The sequence below is a fragment of the Dipteris shenzhenensis genome, chromosome 23 (assembly GCF_047967505.1).
Source record: "Dipteris shenzhenensis isolate YYH24624 ecotype China chromosome 23, Dip_SZ_1.0, whole genome shotgun sequence".
NCBI classification, from domain to species: domain Eukaryota; kingdom Viridiplantae; phylum Streptophyta; class Polypodiopsida; order Gleicheniales; family Dipteridaceae; genus Dipteris; species Dipteris shenzhenensis.
The window spans coordinates 2,294,107-2,318,028 of NC_141618.1; the positions used below are offsets into that span (position 1 = coordinate 2,294,107).

A 23,922-nucleotide genomic window follows, 5' to 3' on the forward strand; every position below is an offset into this window, starting at 1 on the left:
AGGTAGGGTTGAAGAGGAGTGATGGAGATAGAGGATGATGGAGACAATGATAGAGGCCATGAGGGGGATGTTAGATCCTTCTGCCCGTACGCCCCCACTTCCATCAACCCTCTAAATATCACTTTCGACTTACCTATTCGACCTTTTGAGAGTGACTTCTTGTTGGATTTTGTAGACGTAGACACTCGCTTACCTCAGCTGCCAGAACGCTTCAATTTAGCTGATGATACCCACTTCCCTGCACTTGTCGACAAACAGACTCTGAAACGAGAGGCACCACCTTTGCGACGTGGAGTTAGCTTGGCTATTCATGGAGGAAGAGGAGGACAAGGAGGAGCTGTGCGCCCCTCTTATGTGCATGCAGCTCAGAAGCCATGGAGTAGCTTCTTTAGCCTTTCCCCTAGAACGTGTTCTTTTGCTAGCCCTTCTAGTTCAGATGGGCCCGTGGTGGCTAGAGATATACACAAAGAGCATTTCATGCAGTCCCTCCAATGAAGAGAAGCTGACAACGATAAAGGTGAAGGAGGAGCTATAGGAATTGGTACCAGATCTCCCTCCAAGCATGCACGTGAAAATGGAACCATGCGATATGATAAAACAAGAGACAACGGACCATGTCCATGGACAGCAGACCAAGTCCCTCCCTTAGTGGAGGCTCCTCAAGCCAGGACATAAGAGGAGATAGAGAAGATTTTGGGCAGATTGTGGGAGGCAAGAGGCTACCCTCAAATTGTGAGAAAGAAGTTGAAGACCACCCATCATTGGGCATCCCAGAACCCCAACATGCTTCACAACCAGATGAGGATGGAGCACAGCATCTTGATGGGAGAGGATATAGCTGATGGAGAAGGTAAGGCAGCCAAAGCTTTTTTAGATGACAACCTTCTACAAGACTCCCTAGTCTGGCTTAAAACACATGCATTAGTAGGCTTTCTGCCTGGAGTAAGACCCCCTCTCACTTTTATTGAATCCTGGATCAAGATGAACTAGATTAGGAAAGGTATAAATGTTTTAAATATAAGATTCCTCAAAAAAGGCTTTTTTTTCTTTCTTTTTGAGAAACAAGAAATGGTTTCCAGAGCCATGCAAAACAGCCTTTAGACTATTAGAAATCAGCCCTTATATCTTGAGTGGTGGTCCAAAGACTTTTCTCCTGGCTCTCCTAGATCTACTAAGATTCCTATATGGGTAGAGCTTCTAGACTTGCCTTTGTACTTATGTAACTAGCTTCCCTAACTATGTAGTGAACTAGGTGAAGTTCTTGGAGTAGAATAGGAAAACTTTATCAACCCCAGGGGAACAACCCCTTCCTATAAAAATCTCTCTCACTCTTGCTTTTTGTGTGGTCTATCCACACATGTGGTCAAGCAGTGTCCTTTAAAGAGACCCAAAGCTAAGGAGCCAAAAGCTAATACTACAAAATAGCATTCCCCTACTAAAAAGTGGGTCCCTAAAACACAGAACCCTCCTCCTAAGGGCCAGTCTACTAGGCAGTTTTCTAACAAGAGGAGTGAAAAGGACAACAAACAGATAGATACAGCCAGCAATAACTTCTTTGATCCACTCAAGGAGCAAGAAGAAAGTGTGGATAAGGAAGCCACTATCAATCAAGAGGACAATATGGTCATAGAAGCTGGTTGGTCAAAGGAATTTAAAGAAGATGTTAATAGGGAATATGCTATGGAAGAGGTAGAAGCTAGTGAAGAAGACTCAGAGGATGATCCAGGAAAGGCCACTCAGGATACTATACCTTCTCAAGAAGTCACTAGTCAGGACAAACCCTTCACAGTAGTTCAACATAAGAGAAGACAATCTAAGGTAACTCTAGTGCCAGTGAACAGCCCCAACCCCAGGGCTAAAAAGGGGCAGAAAAAGAATGTTAGATAAATCATTAACTTTCTTGACTCTCAATGTCAAAGGTTTAATGGATCCAGGTAGGAGTGACGAATTAGCTTTTTGGCTAAAAGCTAATTCACTCTCTCCTCTCTTTTTAGCATTGCAAGAAGTCAAGGCAAGTAGTATACTCTTAAAGACAGGCTTCAAGTCATAGATAGAAGAAGGGCTTGGTTTTTTACTGCTCATGAGAATGGTAAACGAGGGATAGTTATAGGTATTTTGTCTCACTATAAGGATTGTATTTCTCAAGTCATTACAGATGTTCACAACAAATGGTTAATGCTACAGTGTTGTGTCAAAGAAATGGACTTTTTTGTCATTTCTGTCTATGCTCCCAATTCAGCTCCAGAGAGGAATCCTTACAATACCCAGATGGCAATTGCATAATAATGGGAGATTTCAATATGGTAGAGAGAAAATCAGACAGATGGAAGGGAATGGGCACATGCATCAGAGGAGCTGAATTACTTGCTTGGGAATAATGTAAAGAGCACTGGTAGATGGTGGTTGTCAGTAATAATAGAGAGCTTACTTGGTGTAACAGTCAGATAGGGGATTGTAGAAGGGAGGCTAGACTTGACAGATTCTATATTTCCTAGAATCTCTTGAACAGACAGCTTTCTCTAAAAGTTGTAACATACTCCTCTCTTAGCTTGTTTGACCACAAGCTTGCCTCACTGAGATGTAATTTTGGAAATGGGGAGAGGAGCCCATCCAGGTTCAAAGCTGACCCTAATCTCTTTCAACTTAAGAGTGTTCAGAAACTAATTAAGGTTGTCTAGCATAGGGCTTTCTCTCAAAACACATCAGCATCTCAAGCTTGGGAATTGGCAGTCAAGGACTCTCAGATTATTTTAAGATCAGCCAAAAAAAAAAGGGCACAGATAAGGGCTCAAAGAATGGATTATATTCAATATAACATTAGCATATTAGAGCAGAAAGCCAGAGAGGATAAGGAGGAAGCTCATGAAGAATTGAATAAGGCCAAAAGAGAGCTCTAAAAATAGGAACAAATGAGGCTTAATGAGTCTACCATATACTATAGAAACTGGTGGGCAAGAAAGATGGACAGGCCTACCAAGGAAATGTTTAGAATTACCATTCATAAGGAAAAGGTGTCAAGAGGAGATTCCTCTTCTTAAAGGACCAAATGGCTCTCATCTAAGCAACCCTAAGGAAAATATTGAGTATATTCAAAATTACTTCAAGGATTTACTTTCTAACACCTCCCCCCCTAATGAGGACACCCAGAGGGCAAGACAACTCTGCCAAATAATAAGGGATAAAGCTGTTAAATCCTTTGACCTCCCTTATTTAGAAAGACCCTTCAGTCTTGAAGAGCTGAAAGAAGCTATAAATGTTATGGCTGATGGGAAGATTCCAAGGGAAGATGGTCTTCCCATTGAGTTTTACAAATCTTTTTGGGATCTAATTGGGCCTTACTTTTTACTCCTATGGTAGGAAAGCGTCAAGGAATGTTGTCTTCCTCTTCACATAAATGGAGGAATTATAAAGTTGATCCCTAAGGAAGGCTCTAAGGATGAATTAAAAAATTGGAGACCCCTCACAATGTTAAACTATAGTTACAAGATTTTTGCCAAGGCTTTAGCTTTAAGGATTCAAACCAAAATGAAAGATTGGATACTACCAAAACAAAAAGGGTTCATCAAGGGACGTCACCTTTTGGAAGCTATCATCAACATTTGGGAAGTGTGTGAGTATGCTAAAGAGACCAAACAGGATATATGCTTTCTTAAGGTGGACTTTGATATAGCTTATGACATGTTGGAATGGGATTTTATCATACAATCTCTACAAGGTATGGGTATGGGCCCCTCATTTGTTTCTAGTATTAAGCTATTACTCACTAATGCTACTGCTAGGGTCAATATTAATGGCATTATGAGTGACTCCTTTTTTCTCAAAAGGTCAATCAAACAAGGGTGTCCTCTAGCTCCTCTTTTATTTGCAATTGTTGTAGACTCTCTAGGATGGCTCCTTAGAAGTCAGATATAGGAGGGAGCTCTTAAAGGGATCGAACTCAATAATGGTAAACAACTTCTATGCCAGCAGTTTGCTGATGACACCATCTTGAATCCTAGAAACACTGATCAAGATATCATTTGTGTAATGGACTGCCTAGAGATGTTATGTCAAGCCTCAGGCTCATCTATTAACCACTCCAAGATAGGGTATACCACACTCAGTGGAGAAGATTAGGGGGTCCTTCAACAGCTAGGATGTAAGAAGCTACAAAAAGCTATAGTATTCAGACTCTTGGGGATACCAATGGGATTTGATGTCACAATGAAGCAGAGGTGGGACTGGGTGCTGGACAAATTCTAGAAGAAACTAGATAAATGGAGAAGATTCCAAGCAAATTTGACAGGAAGAAAAATGGTTCTTAATCACTATCTCTATCCTATTATCATTTTCTATTTATCTTGTTGGACTCCATCCAAGACTGCCTTGGATAGATTTATCAGATTATGTAGATCTTTCTTATGGGGGGGTCCACTAAGATTTCTAAAGTTAGATGGGATTATTGTATTAAACCTAAAGAGGAGGGGGGCTTGGGGGGATTGACATTTCCTCTACTGTAAAAAAACTATCTACCACTTGGATCATCAAAGTTGCTCTTCATCTTGAGGAAGATTGGGCATAGCTTCTCTTGAGAAAAAACATGAATTACATCAGACCTTACAGAGCACCCAATTGAAAAAAGTATCCCTTTGTGTCTGATCTTTTTAACCTTGAACCTTGTAAACCCAAGGGGAGTCCCTTGTGGAAATCCATTTGGGGAGCCTTTAAAGAGATAAAAGCCTACATTCTCTTCACTAGCAAAGGCAACTTCATCTGCTTGACTCTATTTGGGCATCTTCCATTTTTAGATTTGCTACATTGACAGATGAACAATTTACAGTTGCAACTAAGTTGTTCAAGAAAGGACTTCAAACTTGGGGCCAGTTGTGGAGTAGAGAACATATCAGATGGAAAACCTGGCTTAAAATTAGCAGAGAATTTTCTCTATCTAACCAAAAGCAAGGATTGATTATGACAAGATTGGAATTCTGGCAAGGGGAGGTGTCTTGGAAGGGAGGTTCAGTACTGTGCATTCACAAGGAGTTCAGCTAGGTGGGTTGCTCTTTTTTATTACCCATCCCAACTCCTACTACTGAGATGGAGGATCTATTCAGAACTCTCAATAGCAAATGGAAGTTGAATGATGAAAGAACCAAATGGTACTACAGATTCCACAGAATTTAGGCTAAGAATGTGCCTGAGAAAATGTCTTGTTTGGCATGGCTAATACTTCATAAATCTATATGGTCTAACTCAAGAGGTCTCAACATTGGCAAAGGGGATGGCAAATGTATGAGATGCATTAACCTTGTTGAAGATATCTTTCACTTGTTTGTTGCCTGTCCTCATGCCAGGAAAGTATGGAAATTTATCTAGATGGAATGTGGTGAGCCTGTTAATTGGAAAGCCATTCTATTAGGTGATGCTTGTAGGATAAGGCATGAGCCTTGGTTTATCATCAGGGCCCATGCACTCTGGTTCATATGGATATCTAGGAATAATTTCCAATTCAACCATAAAGATTTTGCTACTGATGCTATGCTTGCTGCATGGTGGAGCAGGAAAAAAGGAAAATGACTTGGTCTCATTTTAGCCATAACTTGGTGGATATGACTCCAAACATAGTCATGTTTGAAGTCAAAACGATCAGTGTGATATGGACACATCCATTTCTTCTGTTATAGTGTCAAAATTATACATATTTAAAAAGTTTTTGTTGAAAAATATTTGTTTCATAAGAGCCTGAACTTATCATGCTACACATGAACATAATTTTTTGCCACCATTATTGTATATCAATAGTTTGAACATATATATGTAGTAGTTATTAATAATCAATAACTTCAACAAGAGAATAATCAATGATACTAAAAGGGCATCCGTATTAGCTTCATGTGAAGAGGAAGATTGTCCTAAACAAAGACAAAAAAAAGGGAGCGCCAAAGCTTGTTGGCCAAGGTCTATGCCAACACAATCCCTAGTTGAGCTATAGGAGATCCATCACACAAATTTATTCTTGCTCATGGTGACATGAAGGTTATCCATAAACGGTGTGCATAATGGTTATAAGGACAGGGATGGGTTTTGGAAGGATATAGCTTGAAGAAAAAAGAAATAGTAGGTAGGGGGGTTTTTTGGGGGGGGGTAAGGGAAACCAAAAGCTTAGGAACAAGTAGGTAGAAAAGTTTGAATAAAGAGAATAGAGGGGGAATTTGCAGAAAAAATAAGGGTGAGGAGGGAGAGAGATAGAAATTGGAACTAGGGGGGTACTAGAAGTTATGATTATAGAAAAATTAGAGGGAGAATTTGAAACAAAATGAGGGGGGGTGGTGGGGAAACTAGAGTGAAGAAATCTATAAGGAAATATTAAAATAGAAAATGAGGGGGAGGGGGTGGGACCAATAGAGTTAGAAAAGACTAAAAGTCAAGGGGATTTCTTAATGAGGTAAAAAGGAGAGAGAGGGGTGTTTAAAAGAAGTAAAGGAAATAAAAAATAAAAAGGAAAAGGGGAAAGGGGGGGGGTTATGAGAAATAAGTGGCAAAAAAGTGATAGTGAAGGACTTGTAAGTCCTTGACTATAGAGGAGAGTCACCAGTTGCAAGGTACAATCAGAGATTCTCTATGGGTCGAGGTGGATGACGACGATGGCCGGGTCACATAGCTCTGCCAAGTCCCATTAAGGGTATGAAAGTTGGTGTAAAGACATGTATTGCGCAATCTCATAGGAGAAGGTGGGATGCCGCAGACAGTTGCAGCAACAGCGAGGGACTAGAAGGCGTGTGTGCTACAACATCAATTGGGGAATGAGGAAGGCTAGATCGAGGATGAAGGAGCAAGGGGGGCAGACTAAGCAGCAGCTGTGGGCAATGCATGGAGAGCTTATAGTAAATGAGGAGCGGTAATTAGCAGAAGGGGAGAGCTTAGAGGAAATGAGGAGGGGTAATTAGTAGAAGGGGCCTTAGGAGAGCTTGGAGGCTGAAGCAATAGAGGTCGCAACAGCTAGGCGGGAGTGCAACGGCACAGTTGAGGTAAGGAGTAGTAATGGAGAGGTAGCGACATAGCCGGGTGGGGGCATGGAAGATACACAAGTTTATAGAGCCAGATAGCTTACACGGGCAGGTGCTAGGGAAAGAACAAATTGCCAGAATATGATGGGAAAGGATATGGGGAGCCAGGTCCTTTAAATAAGGCAAGGGGGCGTGGTCAGTCGGGGGAGTCGAGATAGTGTAGATTTGGGAAGGCCGCAACTTAGTGCATGCAAATGCATGCCAGTGAGAAAAGCAGGATGGCCATAAAAAGCTGGGCAGGTAGAAAGTGCAAGGAGGGGGGTTTGGTTTTGGGAAGATTAGGGATTAGTTAGTGGAGGGTTTTAGTATTAAATGAGTTTTAGGTAGGGACATTTTAGCTAGAGGGGGTTAGTAGCAAGCTAGGACCATTTAAATTATTAGCAGAAAATTAAAAAACCAAGGTAAATTTCTTTTTTTTTTTAAGAAATAAAGGACGGATAGAGGTAATAGAGATTGAGAGAAATAAAGAAAAAACCATAGGAAATAAAAAGAGTTTTAAAAATTTAATTAACCACTCTAATACTAGGAAAAGGTCGTTTAGATAAAATTAATCGCTTGATATTAGAAAAAGGTAGTTTAGAAAAAAATATGAAGTGGGGTGTTTTATTAAGAAAAAGTTTTTATAAAGAAGAAATGAAATAAAAGTAAGGGATAAAATTGTAAATTTGGGAAAGGGAAATAAGAATGATTTAACAAGGAGGCAAAGATAAGTAGGGGTTCTTTTTTTTTTAATTGAGGAATGTAGGAAAAATAGGTAACAAGTACTAAAAGATAAAAAATTGGATAACCAAAAAAAAAAGAAGGGAGAAAATATGAGTAAAAGGGAAAAATAAAGAATAAAAATGAAACAAAATAAAAAGTACAAGAAAACTTAAGGGAATTTGGAAAAAGATGGCGAAATGGATGAAAATAGGTGTTTTGGTTCTTAAGGGAATTTAAGGAATTTAAAAAATACAAATAAAAAATTAATGAGAAATTAAGGAATATTTAAATAATAATAAAAACAGGAGAGAGAGAGAGAGAGAGAGAGAGAGAGAGAGAGAGAGAGAAACAGACAAACAGAGAGACAAGCAGGCCAACGTCTAATAAAAAGAGAGGAAGGTGTAGGATGTGTGTGTGTGTGTGTGTGTGTGTGTGTGTGTGTGGAAGACTTTACAACACCCCTTTGCATAGTGAAAAGACAAAAGGGTGAAGCTAGACAATGAAATAGGACTAATTACATTAAAACAAAAGTTTGTACAAGTCGGTGAATCCTTGTTTATAAAGGAAACTAGCAGTGGGCACTTTTGTAGAAATGACTTTGTGGAAACTATATGAAATTGAGCGTGGATAAGTCCTAGCAAGCATCACTTTTATTGAAGAGGGGAGTTTGCCTACCTGCCACCATCCAACAAGAAAATTGGTGAGAACCAACTTTAACCTTAGTAGGGAAGACAGGTGTCATAAACACCCCTCCCTTGTTATTGGGGTCACAATAAAAATGAAAGCTAAGACACAAAATTATCAAGCTTGATGTAGATCAGTAGGTGTAAAAATAAATGGAGTGAGCATATGCCTATGAGAAGAGTGTTGAATAAAAGTAAATTAGCTTGGACCTTGTACAAGTAATTTATAAAGGAGGAGAATGTAAAAGAGGAAAATGGGGAATCAATGAATACATACAAAGCATAGAAAACCTTTTTTTTTAAATTAGATACTAATTAAAATTCTAAATAAAATTAAACATTAACTAAAAAATTAATTGCTAAGGTAGTGTATGAAGCAACAATGGTTTTACTAAAAACCTATGAAACATAGATCTTTCTTTCATATGAAAGAGAAAAGGGGGGAAGTCACAAAAGAGACCGACAAAAAGAAATGGTTAAAGTACTGAAAATAATAGTAATAGGTAGTATAAGCAGTATATAAGTTATATATGTTTTAAGAAATTAGATAAAGGTTTAGAAAAGAAGGGAAAAAAGGGGGGCCAGGGGGAGGAGGGTTAAAAAAGATTTAATAAATGAATTGTAAAGGAGTTATAAAAGGGGGGGGGGGACTTAGGAGGGGAAAATATAAAGGGACTATATATACTAGAGGGAGATGGAGAGGGGGTCTAAATCTAATGAAAAGAGTAGTTTAATAAATGAAGTAGAGAGAGGGGGGGTGGTTAAACGTAGTTTTAACAGTGGTGGTTTAATGAGTAAATCAGATTCTAGAAATTAGGGATAAAGAAATGCTTTAGAAGGTAGTGCTAAGGAAATAACGCCCCACGTGCAAAAAAACATAATGAAAACCAAAGGGACCTATGAGTCATGCTTGTGTGAGAGGCGACACATGGTTCAGAGCTCAGAGCTATGCGTGGAAGTACACGAGGGCCGGTTCTTGTCACGACTTTGGCATGAAGTGGCTGCAATCAGTGCAGTGCCACATGGGCAGGGGTTGGTCAGTGGTCACCAGCGTTTGGAGCAGCACGGAAGGAGAGGCATACACTCTACGGAGACCATAGGAATTGCATTGTAGTGTAGCCACAATGTCTTCTTAAATATGCTAGCCAAGTAGATAGTCGGGGACTACGAAGGCTCGAGAAGCAGGTAAATTAGATGCTTGAATATGCGTGTCAGTGCAACAACCTATGATGGGTATAGAATAATGGGCTACAGTCGGGTAGAAAGTGCAGGGATGGTCAATAGTAAAGGTAGATTTTATCACTATAATAGGGTTTAGATTTACCCATTCTAATAGGCTTTAGTTATAACTAATCTAATAGTTTTTAGATTTAACCAGTGTAGGTAGAATCAACCAATTTAATATATGAGAAATTGGAAATCTATAAGGAAATTTATTAGAAAGGTGTAAATAGTTTAGGGGGAAAAAGGGGGGAATAATAAAAGATAAAGGGAAATTTTATCATAAAATCAAGGAATTTAAGAGAAGAGTGCCGTGAAAGGATCTCTATTTAGTTAAGAAAAAATAAGGAAAATAATAAAGAAAAATAAGGAAAATTTAAGGAAAGTTAAGGAAAATGAGAAAAAAATAAGAAAGGAATAAGGAAAAATAAGAGACAATTAAGGAAAACAAGAAATAATTAGGGAAATTAAGGTAAAATAAAGGGGGATTAAGGAAAAAAGGTAATAGGAGAAATGATTAAAATTAAAAAAGGAAAATATTTAAAAAAGGGGGGAAATTAGGGAGAAATTAAGGGGAGAATAAGGGAGTTTGAGGGAAAAGAAATTAGGGAAATTAAGGGGGGTTGTCGAGGTGAGCTCTCATGAGCAAGTGGCAAAACCAATGGAGGAAGGGATAATAAGTGTGTGCATGTTTGAGAGAGAGAGAGAGAGGGGGGGGGTAGTGTGCGTGTGTGTGTGTGTGTGTGTGTGTGTGTTTGTGTGTGTGTGTGCGCGTTCGTGCGTGCGTGCATGCGTGCATGCGTGTGTGTGTGTGTGTGTGTGTGTGTGTGTGTATTACATCTTTTCTACCTGTTCCTCCTGTGGCTGACACAGACAGGCTTACGGATTGGCAATTGCAACCCTCTACTACATGCACTCATCCTGTTCCTCTTCCTGCCTTAACCTCCATCAAAGCCTATAGGCTTCTTCAGCCTGCTCCATGGATTTAGCAATATGCTAATTCTCTGTGGCATATAAGGAAGCCCCTCTCATGGTGGCGGAAGAATCTCAGAATGTTATGGAAGTGTAAAATGCCATTGAAACAAAGACTTTTTCTTTGGAGATGTATGACAGGTACATTGTTAGTGGGGGTCACACTTGCTAAACGTCGCATTGCACCATCCACATGTTTAAGATGTCAGGCTCCTTTAGAGACTGTTATTCATTTGCTTTGGCATTGCCCATGTACTAGGATCCTCCTCAGGAGAATTTCATATTATCTTCAGATCCATTTCCCGAGTCACAGATTTGGGAAACATTTCTGGCTCTTTGGTAGATTTATGAAGTCTTTGTCTCAATACTCACTCTTTCTCTCTTGGGTGCGATATTGGGCTCTTTGGACAATCTGGAGAGCATAATTTGGCATACTTGGGTCGGCAAATTCACAAGTCATATGAATCTTTCCAAGCCTCATTACGGCAATCCTTATATGATGCCTGCCATGAGAGTGATATGGATGCTTCTTGCATAGAGCTTTTCTTTTTATGTTTTTGATCTTTGGGATACTCTCCATTTTGGAGACCTCCAATCATGTATATTTATGAGCATATAAATATATACTAGATATTACCCCCAAAAAAAAAATATGTGTGTGTCTGTGTGTGTGTGTGTGTGTGTGTGTGTGTGTGTGTGTGTGTGTTCTTTGGCATGCTATTGGTCTCATGCTTGCCCCTTTTTTGCCGGCCCCTCCTTTGCAGCCTCTTCATCGGCTATAGGATTGGTGTCTCCTTCCGCGCTCCCCTTCTGGAGCTCCTATCTCTCTACAGGACCTTACTTCTCATAGGGTCTATCATGGGCTCTATTCGGTGCCATGGATTCAAGATCATGGTAATCGACTTTTGAGAGTGCTCTCAACGGAAGCAAGAACGGAAGAAGGAGAGAGAGACAGAGAGCCACACAAGTTTGGTAGGTGCAGAACCACCCTAATCTTCTTTTTCATTCATTTATATATGTGTTTGAGTATTGTACATAACCGGGTTAAAGGCACAGTGACCTTTAACCCCCACAACCTCCCACTTAAAGGACAATGTGCCTTTAAGGGAGAACAACCAGTGAGCATACTATCCAATGCCCATCAATACACGACAATACTCAAACCGCTGACTAGGTAGACTCTTCGTCAGCATATCTACAGGGTTATCATCTATATGAACCTTGACAAGCTCTATGTGCTTGTCCTCAAGTACCTCCCTGATGAAATGGTACCTGACCTCAGTGTGTTTGGTCTTTGCATGAAAGATCGGATTCCGTGCTAGCTGAATAGCACTCATGGAATCACTATGCAATGTCGGTACACCTGCATGAATCCCCAAATCTCCCACTAGCCGATCAAGCCATATAGCCTCCTTGCAACCCTCTGTGGCTGCAAACATACTCAGCCTCTGTGGTAGAGAAAGCAATGCACTTCTGTGCGCGAGACATCCACGACACTGCACCACCTGCAAAGGTGAACACATAACCAGAAGTGGATCTCCTACTATCCACATGCCCTGCATAGTCTGAATCTGTGTACCCAAGTACACGCATGTCTCCTTTACCAAAGCAGATGCACATCTCCTTGGTACCCTTCATGTACCTCATGATGCACTTAACTGCCTCCCAATGCCTCTTTCTTGGATTAGCCATATACCGGCTAACAACTCCCACTGCAAATGCAATGTCTGGTCTAGTAGCTATCATAGCATACATAAGACTCCCAACTGCTGATGCATAAGGAACCTTGGCCATCATGGCCCTCTCCTTATCTGATTTGGGACTATCTGTATGACTCAGTTTCACATATGGAGGCAATGGAGTACTCACTGCCTTCCCCCCCTCCATATTGAAATGTTGTAATACTTTTGTAACATACTCTTTTTGTGAAAGCCAAAGGAGTTTCCTACTCCGATCACACGTGATGCGCATACCAAGAATATGACCTGCAAGTCCCAAATCCTTCATATCAAAGGCCTCATGCAACTTGGCCTCCTTTAATGCATCTAGCTCATAAGTATTCTTGCTAGCCAATAGCATATCATCCACATATAGTGCCAGGATTATCAGGCTATTATCCTTAGCTCTTTTAGTGTAGAGGCAGTGATCAATTTCACTCCTTCTAAAACCCTGGGACCGAATGAAAGCATCAAACTTCTGATACCATTCTCTAGGCGCTTGCTTAAGACCATAGAGACTCTTCTTTAGCTTGCAAACTAAATGCTCTTTGCCCTTTTCTTCAAAGCCTTCCGGCTGCACCATGTAAATTTCCTCATGCAAATCCCCATGCAAGAAAGCTGTCTTGACATCCGTTTGCATAAGCTCCATATCCTCTACTGCCACTAGTCCAAGGATGCATCTAAGTGTGGTCATCTTCACAACCGGAGAGAATATCTCATCAAAGTCCACACCCTTCTCTTGCTTGAACCCTTTAGCAACCAAACGGGCCTTGTACCTAGGCACATCATCACCTGTGACCTTCATTTTGTAGACCCATTTACATGGCAATGCTTTCTTTCCATGTGGCAAAGAAACCAAGTCCCAAGTCTTATTCTTCATAAGTGAACTCATCTCTGATTGCATAGCATACTCCCACTTGCGTTGATCCTCACGCATCATAGCCTCTCTATAGCAAGAAGGCTCCCCGCAATCAGTAAGCATCACATAGTCTACCCCTGGAACAAACCTATCAGGCGGTCTAGACACTCTAGATGATCTTCTCAAGGGCATTTCAGCTTGCTATCCCACTTGCATATCAGCCACATTTGGCTCATCATTTCCACCAATAGATGATCCATCATCTACCCTTGATTGTATACCTGTGGGAGTACTTGGTGGCACCATTTCTTGCACATTTGGTGCATGGACAGCTTGCTGTCTATCAACATAGGCAGGTGGATTCACATCCTGGAAAGTTATTTTTCTCATTTCCACATCCCTCATGGGTACCTTATGCATCTTTTTCTCATTGAAGACCACATCATGGCTGCGTATGATCTTCTTTGCTTCTGGATCCGAGAGACGATAGCCCATCTCTCCACTTTCACCATAACCCAGAAAGATGCATTTCCTAGACTTAGGATCTAGCTTCTTTCGAAGCTCTTTTGGCACATGTGCATATGCCTCACACCCAAATATACGCAAATGAGAGTAAGAGGGCTTCTTGCCACTCCATGCCTCTTCAGGAATACCACCATCCAAACTCTTACTAGGTGATCTATTGATCACATGCACTGCAGTCTTCATTGCCTCAGCCCAAAAACCACCATAAAGACTTGCATTGGAAAGCATGCATTGCAACCTTTCTTGAATGGTACGGTTCATCTTTTCTGCAACGGATTTTGCTCTGGAGTATGAGGGGATGTGAGCTCCCTCTTAATCCCACGTGTATCACAGAAATGCTGAAAGTCATGAGAGAGATACTCTCCACCATTGTCAGTTCGTAGGCATTTAAGCATTCTACCTGACTGATTCTCAACCAAGGCCAGCCATTTCTGAAATATCTGGAACACATCACTCTTTCGAGCTATAGCATAAGCCCACACTTTCCTAGTTGCATCATCAATGAATGTCACATAGTATTCAGCCCCGCCTAATGACCGTGTAGGCATGGGACCACATACGTCTGAATGCACCAAATCAAGCATTTCAAACTCTTTCTTTCCCCTTCTTTTATGGGCTGATTTAGTATGCTTCCCATAGAGACAATGCTCACAAAATTCAAAATCAGAGAAACTCAAATGCGATACATAACCCAAACAGCATAAGAGTTTCATTCCATTCTGGCTCATGTGCCCCAATCTGCAATGCCACAAAGAAGTACTTGGCTGCTCGGTTATTGCAACAACATGACCAAATACCCCTGATACATGTAAGGGATACAAAGTCTCACACTTGGCACCCCTGGCCAAAAGCATAGAGCCCTTCTGAATTTTCCAACTCTGAAAGCCAAAAGTGGTGTGAAAACCAGCATCATCTAGCTGACCCACTGAAATAAGACTCTTGGTCAGCTTAGGCACATGTCTCACATGTTTTAAAACAAATGCAGACCCATTTGCAAAAGAAAACTTTATGTCACCTGCTCCCACTATGTCACATGCATAGTCATTTCCAAGATGCACACAACCTGTCTTTCCACTATCATAAGTGGAGAACCATTCCCTATGGGGAGTAACATGGAATGAAGCACCAAAATCCAAAATCCAATCCTGGGAATATGCATCATCTGAAGTGGTAAGCAACTCTGTAGATAAAGTAGACATGAAGAGAACATCATTGTCACTATCATGTGTGACTGCATTGATCTCCTCGATCTTCACTTTTCCTTTGTCCTCCCTTGGACTCTCTTCCTTTTGATTTGCACCCCAATTTGCATTCTTTTTCTTATCCTTTTGCTCTCTTTTCAGCTTGTAGCAATCCTTTTTCATATGGCCCTTCTTGCCACAATGGTAACACTCAATGTTCCGTGCCCTGGATTTGCTACATGACTTTCCTCTTTCTTGGGACTTCCCCCTGAACTGTGATCTGCCCCTTTGCACATTTAAGGCTGCATCCTGCTTGTTGCCATCCATAGACTTCCGTCTAATCTCCTCGGCCAACAAGCTACCCACAACATCATCAAATTTCAGCACTCCACCAGGTGCAGAGTTACTGACAGCTGTACGGAAGGTATCCCATGAGGATGGCAATGAACATAAGAGAAATATTGCCTTAGTCTCCGCATCAAAATTCATTTTCTGAGCCTGAAGCTGGCTGAAAATAATATTGAATTCATTCAAGTGAGAAGCAATGGAGACCCCTTCCTTCATCTGCAGCTCAAACAACCTCTTCATGAGGTAAACTTTATTAGAGGTAGTTTCCTTCTCATAAGTGGCACACAGTTTCTTCCACAAATCTTCCGTAGTCTGCTCATTTACTACTGTGAAATAAACTGACTCTGCAAGATGAAGTCTAATAGTAGACTTTGCTAATGCATCCAACTCATTCCAATCATCCTCAGACATATTTGCAGGCTTAGCTTCAATCCCTGCCAAGGGTTTAATCTGCTTCTTTTGAATAAGCACATCCCTTATCTATTCTTTCCACAAAGAAAAGTTTGTCCCATCAAACTTTTTAATGCTGAAAAACTCCTTTTCAGACATGGAAGAGGATGCCATGATGCAAATAAAGCAAAATCCTAAATGCTAGTGCCTCAAGAGAGAATCACACCAAATACCAGGTGCAGCCAAATGTGTATGCCACAATAGACTGAAATATCACAAAAAACTCAAAGCTCAAAGCATCAAAAGATGCATCTGACTCATGTGCATATACTATGCATCCATATGAGCAAATCTGACCCAAAAGAAAATGCCAATAAGTGCCAAATGACTCAAGCATAAACACCGTCCACTGGCATATGCATCAATAATATCTCATCCAAGAGAGCATAGCACTATCAATGCATCACCTGCAATGTGTCAAAGCTGTCCCTCAGCTTAAAATAGCATCCATGTGCAAAGCGTCCATAAAAATAGCATCCCACAAGGCAATTTGGGCCTATCAGCACATCCAATAAGGACCGCAATGCATCCAAATGGCCTATAAATCATCCATTGCAACCCAATGCATACCACGAATGAGCGCACACTGCTCAAACTGCAACCAGAGTGATCTGCATAAGGTATGCTCAAGAAATCATAGTCCCACGGTAATGAGCGCTACTGAAAATAGAACCTGAGATGCTTCAAAACATGGGCGCCATTGCATAATCGGACTCAGCAAGAAAATCTGCAAATATCTCTCTTCTGCCAGAACTCCAAAATCCCAACCGATGAGTGAGAAATGGGAGTCAATACTTATCCACTGCCATGTGGCATAAATCTAAGGTTTCAAAACCTTAGAATGAAAAATGCATAACAGAGAGACGAAATCGAATACACAGAGATTTATAACTCTGAAAATCCTCCACCGAATCACACAAGAACTGATAGGTAGGGGTTTTTGGGCATTCGGAACGCAATGGGACAGACGGTTTTGGAAACCGTGGTCTCAATCACTGGGTCCAACACACGGACTGAAAAACGTTTTTGGAAACAGAGCTATCTGTAAACTCCACCGGAGTGCGAATGATGAGCAACATAGAAGTTTTAGGACCTCCTGAGTCCACCGGAACTGACAGATCTGCAAATGGTTGCTCCAAACTTGAGTTCCAACACCCGGGCAAAAAACGCAAAAACTGACACAGAGAGCCAAAAATCCAATGAAATGATCCCGGATTCAGGAATAAAGGTGTTTCCAAGCTCCTGAAGTAATGTGGATACCAAAAGCAAGCAATAGTTGCCTCTACAAGTCAATACGAAGTCTCTGTCATCGAATGGAACAGGAAAAAGCTCAAAAAATGACTTTTTCTTTGAAAGCTCTTAAGAGGCTCTCAAAACCACTTCGCAAAGCCAAAGTGACTTTTCCAAAGGTTCCTCCAAGGTCTCTGCACACTCGAATGCAAGTAAAGTCACCCACAAAGCTTCCCACAGAGCTTCTCCTTCCTCCCACAGAGTTGCTGAGCTTCCAAGCATTCACGCACGCTCAGCTAGATGACCCGGGCTCTGATACCAGTTGAGAGTGCTCTCAACGGAAGCAAGAACGGAAGAAGGAGAGAGAGACAGAGAGCCACACAAGTTTGGTAGGTGCAGAACCACCGTAATCTTCTTTTTCATTCATTTATATATGTGTTTGAGTATTGTACATAACCGGGTTAAAGGCACAGTGACCTTTAACCCCCACAACTTTGGCATCTTTCAAAGCCTTTGATTTGGTGGCAACGAACTCTCGAATCTCTTTGGAAAAGTTCTTTGCCGCTCAAACAACGCCTTTTCCTCTGGCGTTGTTTGGTTGGAGCTTTACCGGTGGGCACTACTTTGGCTCGTCGCGGCATTGCTTCTTCTCGATGTCAGCGCTGTGCTGCTTCATTGGAGACCATCCCACATTTATTATGGTCGTGCTCCACCTCCAAGGATCTTATTCATCGGATTTCGTACTGTCTTCGGCTCCGCTTTCCTTCGGTGGTTTTTGGCCGCTTCTATTGGATCTTTGGTTGCACCCCTCCCCGACTTCACTCGTTTGCCTTGTTCCTCGCCTGGGTCCGTTTCTGGTCATTATGGAGCATTTGGTTGCAGAGGACTCATCTATCATTTGGCTCTGGTTCCTTTGATCCATTTTATTTCTTTCGAGGATCCCTTCGTCAGTCACTCTATGATTGTATTCAACAGGCAGATCTGGATACTTTGGTCTTGGATGTTTTTTTCCACTGCTTTTGACTTTCAAAGGTTGACTCCATCACGGAGTTCACCTTCTGTATTACATAGTCTTTGATAATTTAAGCTGTGGTTCTACCAAAAAAAAAGTGTGTGTGTGTGTGTGTGTGTGAGAGAGAGAGAGAGAGAGAGAGAGAGTGTGTGTGGAGGCTACCAATCGAGTAAAACATTGCTAGTTTTTTTAATTAAGTCCAGGCTACCAAAAGAGATTTGGTAATTATCTTGTAAACTTTTGAGCAAGAGCCGTGGTAGTGATCATTCCTAGAAGTGGTGGGGTGAGCCTAGAATGTCCAAAGGTCAACATGATTTCTTCATGCAATAGAGCTTGGAGAGGGTGGCCTTCTAGAATCAAATTGTGGCAAGTGACGTGGGAGGTGGGCATTAGTCAAAAATGTTGAAGAAGCCACATGGCAGTTAACCGATTGCCAGCTATAGTCCTTACTTATTATAAGTATATAATTCTAGCTTTTCATCCCCATCTCTTCTTCTTCCCCATCGCCATGTCTACCCCCATCGATCCTCCCACCTCCGATGGCCTCACTTGAGCTGACGAGTGGGACTATAAGTTTGATCCCCGCATCCCTTCCTCCAACCCTAGCACCGCTCTACTATGGTTGACTGCAATAAGAAGATCAAGTCTGCCACCATCATTAGTGTTGATAAGGCCAACATTGTTGCTTTTGTCAGTGCCAAGAAGGTCAGGACAGTCTCGAGAATTCGATGGATGAAAGAATGGTACCAGAAGAAGATGCGATAGTGATTTTGGTGAATTTATGTTGAAACATTGGTGGTCGCATCACACATTGAGTGGTCCAGCTCTTTGCGTATTACTTGCATAATTGAGTCATTTTGTTTTATAATATTGCGTCCTTCACTCTGGAAGGAGGATAAAATTTTTAGACCATGGTTGATTCACTTGTAACCATCGGATTTTTGGTGCATTCTTTAATAGAAGTACAATAATTTCTTGAGAGTTGACCCCTCACTGGAGACCCTCCTTGAGGACAACTAGCTACATGTCTCCTTTTTTGTAGGCTGTGTAGTGCACAGCATAATAATTCTTGGTCCTATAAGAGGCCAAAATACAATCCAAATTTTGATGAGACCATGAATAGTCCTTGAAAGAATTAAAAAATTTTCCTTTTCAATTACCTCATTCACATCTCAAAAAAAAAGCTTCCAATGATGGTCATTACGGATATGTGCTAGCATGGATCCTTTTCTAGCCCTAAGTACCGTGGTTGGAGGGAAACTAAGAGTGCACATTTGTTTTTGTTTGAAATATAATTGAGATGATGTAAAAGGAAAAATCTCCCAATGTGTCGAGAATCCACTCAAATTTGTGGATATCTTTTCAAAGTATAGTGGGATACATCATTTGATGTTATATCAAATGAGCATATGCTTAGAAGAGACTTAGAAAGTGTAGTCTACTTTAATTAGTCAATATAAATACATGGTAAGAAATACCCAATGAAAGCTTGCCAAATGCACAAAAAAATCACCTCACTATGCTCACCTTAACACGCTTGCTTGAGCATTCTTGCCAAAAAGTACAACCATTGGATTCTTCCTTATATTTGTGTCTCTAAGAATTCAACACAAGACCCTCACTTTTTCTGTGGTTGATCTTATTCTATACATGCACTAGTTTTACACCTACTCAAAATGTTGTTAAATACTTCTTATGAAAATGTTGTTAACTACTTTTATACATACTCAAAATTTTGTTAACTTCTCAAAATCTTCTTACCTACTTTTACAATTATTCAAAATGTTGTTAACTACTTCATATGAAAATTTTCTCAAAATGTTGTTAACAACTTCATATGAAAATTTTGAAGTCAAAGGGACTCACCAAGGTCCATGAAAGTATATTACTTGATGGAGACATCTCCATATAATAATCTTCTTCTTCAACTCCTCTTGCTATAGATTTGAATCTGTCATCAAATTGATGTGAATACAAAACACATCTTTATAGGTCTCTAATTTGGAGGCATGCCCATGATAGTATTTGATTTTAAAGATGCATGTTTCCTTTTGGTAGAATTTTGCATACCGTGTTATGTTCTAGGTTTGGGAAAAAGAGTTATGATATAAATTTCTATTTTTAGAGCACCAAAAATCAGAATGATTTCCCAATAATTGATGTTTTCCATTAAAATTGAGGTTTGATTGTCTAAATTTATTCCATATTAAATTGAGGGAGTTTTGTAGCAAGATGAAAGGCACGTGAAATATTCCTTTACAAAAAATAAGAGGGGTTGTTGTGTGTGGTATGAGCTCCCTATCTTCAAAAACACATTAAAATATTGTATATTCAAGAAATTGAAAATATGCCATGATTGAATATTTATGATGTTTAATAATATACTAAAAGATTTTTAAATGTTCTTTCACAACACAAAATTTAGATAAGGTGCATGAAAGTTATATGATTTCTAAAAGATGCACGTTTCACATTCATGTGTATTTTTTCATTTAGCCCCTCTGCTCTCTTGTCCAATTGACCTCCCTTTTTGGTCCTTGTATATTTTACAAAATATGTACAACTTATAAGATTTTCTTATTTACCCAACATAATGCTTCCACCTTTCTAAGGTAGGGTATTTTATTATGTCTTGGTTTTTATTTTAGATTTTATATCCACCTAAGATATGCAATCACCTACATTGAAAGTTTGAAGTTGGAACCAAAAGGGTTGTTGAAAAATATACTAATCCAACGGATAGTACACATCCAAATATAAACTTACAAATTATGAATTCTAACCATTAATTAAACAACCTAAGAAAATAGTAGGAACTTAGATAGTTGAGTATATATTAGTGAATATATGTAAGTTAATAGATGAATTAAATATCCTTATAATATTTAGTTACATATATTCCTTAGAATAAGATCTACATTAGTATTTAGAAGAGAAAATATCAAAAAAAAAAAGTCATTTTCTTTTGATATTCTCTAGTATTTTAAAGAGCAGTGTTATTTGGTCCTTACCTTCTAATGAACTTAGAAGCACCAATTAATCAGCCCAAGTTCATTATTTTCTCACATCAAGGACCATGATAGTTTGAGGAAAAGTGATAGACTAGATTTATTCATATGTTTGTACTCTTGTCCAATGGATGACTTCAGTATTATGGGTCTATTTCACAATGTTTTTTTTCCAAACCCCATCCTTGAATCATGGTAGTGCAATGGGCAACTTTTTCCACATATTGTGTAGTGTTCAAAATTAAGTGATTGTTGCCAAATTTCTTGGTTGAGGAAAAAGTGATAGACTAGATTTATTCACAGGTTTGTGCTCTTGTCCAATGGATGACTTCAATATTATGGGTCTCTTTCACAGTGTTTTTTTTCTCCAAACCCCACCCTTGAAGTATGGTAGTGCAATGGGAAACTTTTTCCACATATCAGGTAGTGTTCAAAATTAGGTGATCGTTGCCAAATTTCTTGTTCAAGTGAATTCAAAAATATGTACCAAAACTCCCTTCCAAGAAGGTCACTCGATTGCAACTTCTCTCTCATGCGCATGCTTAAAAATCATGACCTCCCAAATATCTGAGAAATTTTAAAATAGCAAATCATTTTAGGAAAGACTTATGATAGTGTATCTATGGTTGGATGCACAAGGATGGGTGGATGCTTTTGTCTCTTTCAATCTTGTGTGGGTTCCACGGATGCACAAGCATGGGTGTTACTCAACTTATTTATCTGGGTGTATGCTTTTGTCTCTTTCAATCTTGTGTGGGTTCCATGGATGCACAAGCATGGGTGTAACACAAGGAGGCAATTTCATTTGGTGTATTTCTTTTGTGAGTCAATGTTTGCCTGGTACATACAGTCATAATTTCTTTCATTTGCATATTCTCTCATTTGGAGGTCTTGGCTTCAAAATTCCCTTTCCATTTGATGCTAATGTTATTAAATATCATGCCTTAGATCTCTCCATCTTGCCAAGAACTCCCATGATGTTAATTTGACTTCTTGGGCATGGGCAAATCCTCATAGAAATAGATATGAAATTGTTTTGTAAACGATTTTCCATGTCCAATTAGTTCAAATTCAAAACAAAGTGATATTTGAAAATATTAAGACACAAATAATGCAATAAGGTAAGCAAGGAGTGTAAAACCTAGAAAATATAGCAAGGAGTGTAAATAATGCAATAAGATAAGCAAGGAGTGTAAAACCTAGAAACCATGGCAAGAAATTTTTTAACGAGATGGACTACATGCCCCATGAAGTTAAAAACTAAACACCAAACGCCATCAAGTATCTTGCCCAACCAGCATTAGAATAAGATTATTTCTTAATAGATAAAAACAACTAAGTTCTCATTTTTTAACTTGTTCAAAATCTCAAGCTCATTGACTAGTGAAAGCATGCTCACACTTGAGAGAAATCATCCATGCAAGGGTGGCACAATGACAATCAATTTGGGATGTCAAACATGAAGCTTCACATAACCCTAAAATACTCTAAACCATCCATTTGTTTTGAGAGAAGTCTAAGTATGGAGATGTTGTTTACTCAATAAGACTATAACTCTAGACAGAGGATAAGGAGACAAAATAACAAGCGGTGAGAGAGAAGGAGAAGGAGAAGGAGAGAGAGAGAGAGAGAGAGAGAGAGAGAGATGCACTACCTAGAAAATCTTCCTATCAAGTGGGCCCTTCGATTGTGGTTTGTTAAAATCAACATGCTTGTTGATTAAAACCTCAAGTCTAGAATCTTCTAGATTTAGTCACACCTTTTGAGCACCTTTACACAAAAGAGACTATAAAAAAGACTTTTATACAAGAAAGATAGTCAATGTCTTCCATTTGCTATAGGGTTGACGGGCAGGTGGGAGTGGCCTTCTGGAAGGGGGAGGTGACGTGGGAGGTGACGTGGAAGGAGGTAGTAGTCAAAACGCCACGTGGGCGTTAACCGACTGTCAGCTGAAGTCATTACTTGGAAAGTTCTATAAGTAGTATAAGGACGCTGTTTTCATCCCTGCTCCTCCTCCCCCTCCCCGTCTCTCCTTCTTCCCTATCGCCATGTCTACCCCCTTCGATCCTCCCACCTCCGATGGCCTCTCCTGGGCTGACCAGTGGGACTATAAGTCCGACCCTTCCTCCACCCACCACAACCCCCAGCACCGCTCTACCATGAATGACTACAACAAGAAGATCAAGTCCGCCGCCGTTACCGGCGTTGGTAAGGCCAAAACCGTTGCTTCTTCCGGCGCCAAGAAGCTCAAGTCCGGCACCGTCTCGGGATTCCGGTGGATGAAAGATCGGTACCAGAAGAAGACGCAAAAGTGATTTGGGCCGTGTTGGGCAGATCTGCCCTCAGTTTGGGTTCAATTAATGTCGGTGTTTCGAGCTCTTTGCGGATTACTTGCAGCATATTCGCGTCATTTTTTTGTACAGTACTCCTTCACCATGGAGGTAGGATAGAATTCGTAGACCATGATGGCTGATTCACTTGTAATCATCGGATTTTTGGCGCAGTTTAAGACTTGTCGTGATCAGATCACTTGTATATCACTCCTCAATTCATATCGGTTTCCCCCGGTAAAAATTACTTCTACAAATAATTTTACTTCTGCTGATGAATTGCGTTCAGGGTCCTCCTAAGGTCTCTCTTTCATGCGCCTTGCACAACAATACCGTTTTTAACGGAGCTAAGATATACTATTGAATACGATATTCTATAGAGGAGATCCTCTTGAAGTCTCGCTTTCAGGCACGCACTAGTGTTGAAGTCTTTATTCAGTCGCACGAGAACATGAACTGGCTGGTAAATAGTCGGAACTGCAAAAGGAACCGGCGTTGGTCTGTCGAATATCCTCGAATACCAGGACGCCATTTACAAGAGTTTACCCTTTAACGTGCTATGTTAAATTAAAGCAAGGAAGAATAGACCGTCGGCAGATATCGGAGCTTGCCTCTTACGAGTAGAACAGCAGCGAGG

At 40.2% G+C, this 23,922-nt stretch overlaps 1 protein-coding gene across 1 annotated transcript; it reads left to right on the forward strand.

Moving 5' to 3' along the window:
* Positions 1 to 22,985: 22,985 nt before the first annotated feature.
* Positions 22,986 to 23,492, forward strand: LOC147886859 (uncharacterized). Its single transcript, XM_087394989.1, has one exon. It carries the CDS (start codon positions 23,004 to 23,006, stop codon positions 23,268 to 23,270), a length of 267 nt encoding a protein of 88 aa, XP_087251115.1. The 5' UTR covers positions 22,986 to 23,003; the 3' UTR covers positions 23,271 to 23,492.
* The last annotated feature ends 430 nt before the right edge of the window (positions 23,493 to 23,922 follow it).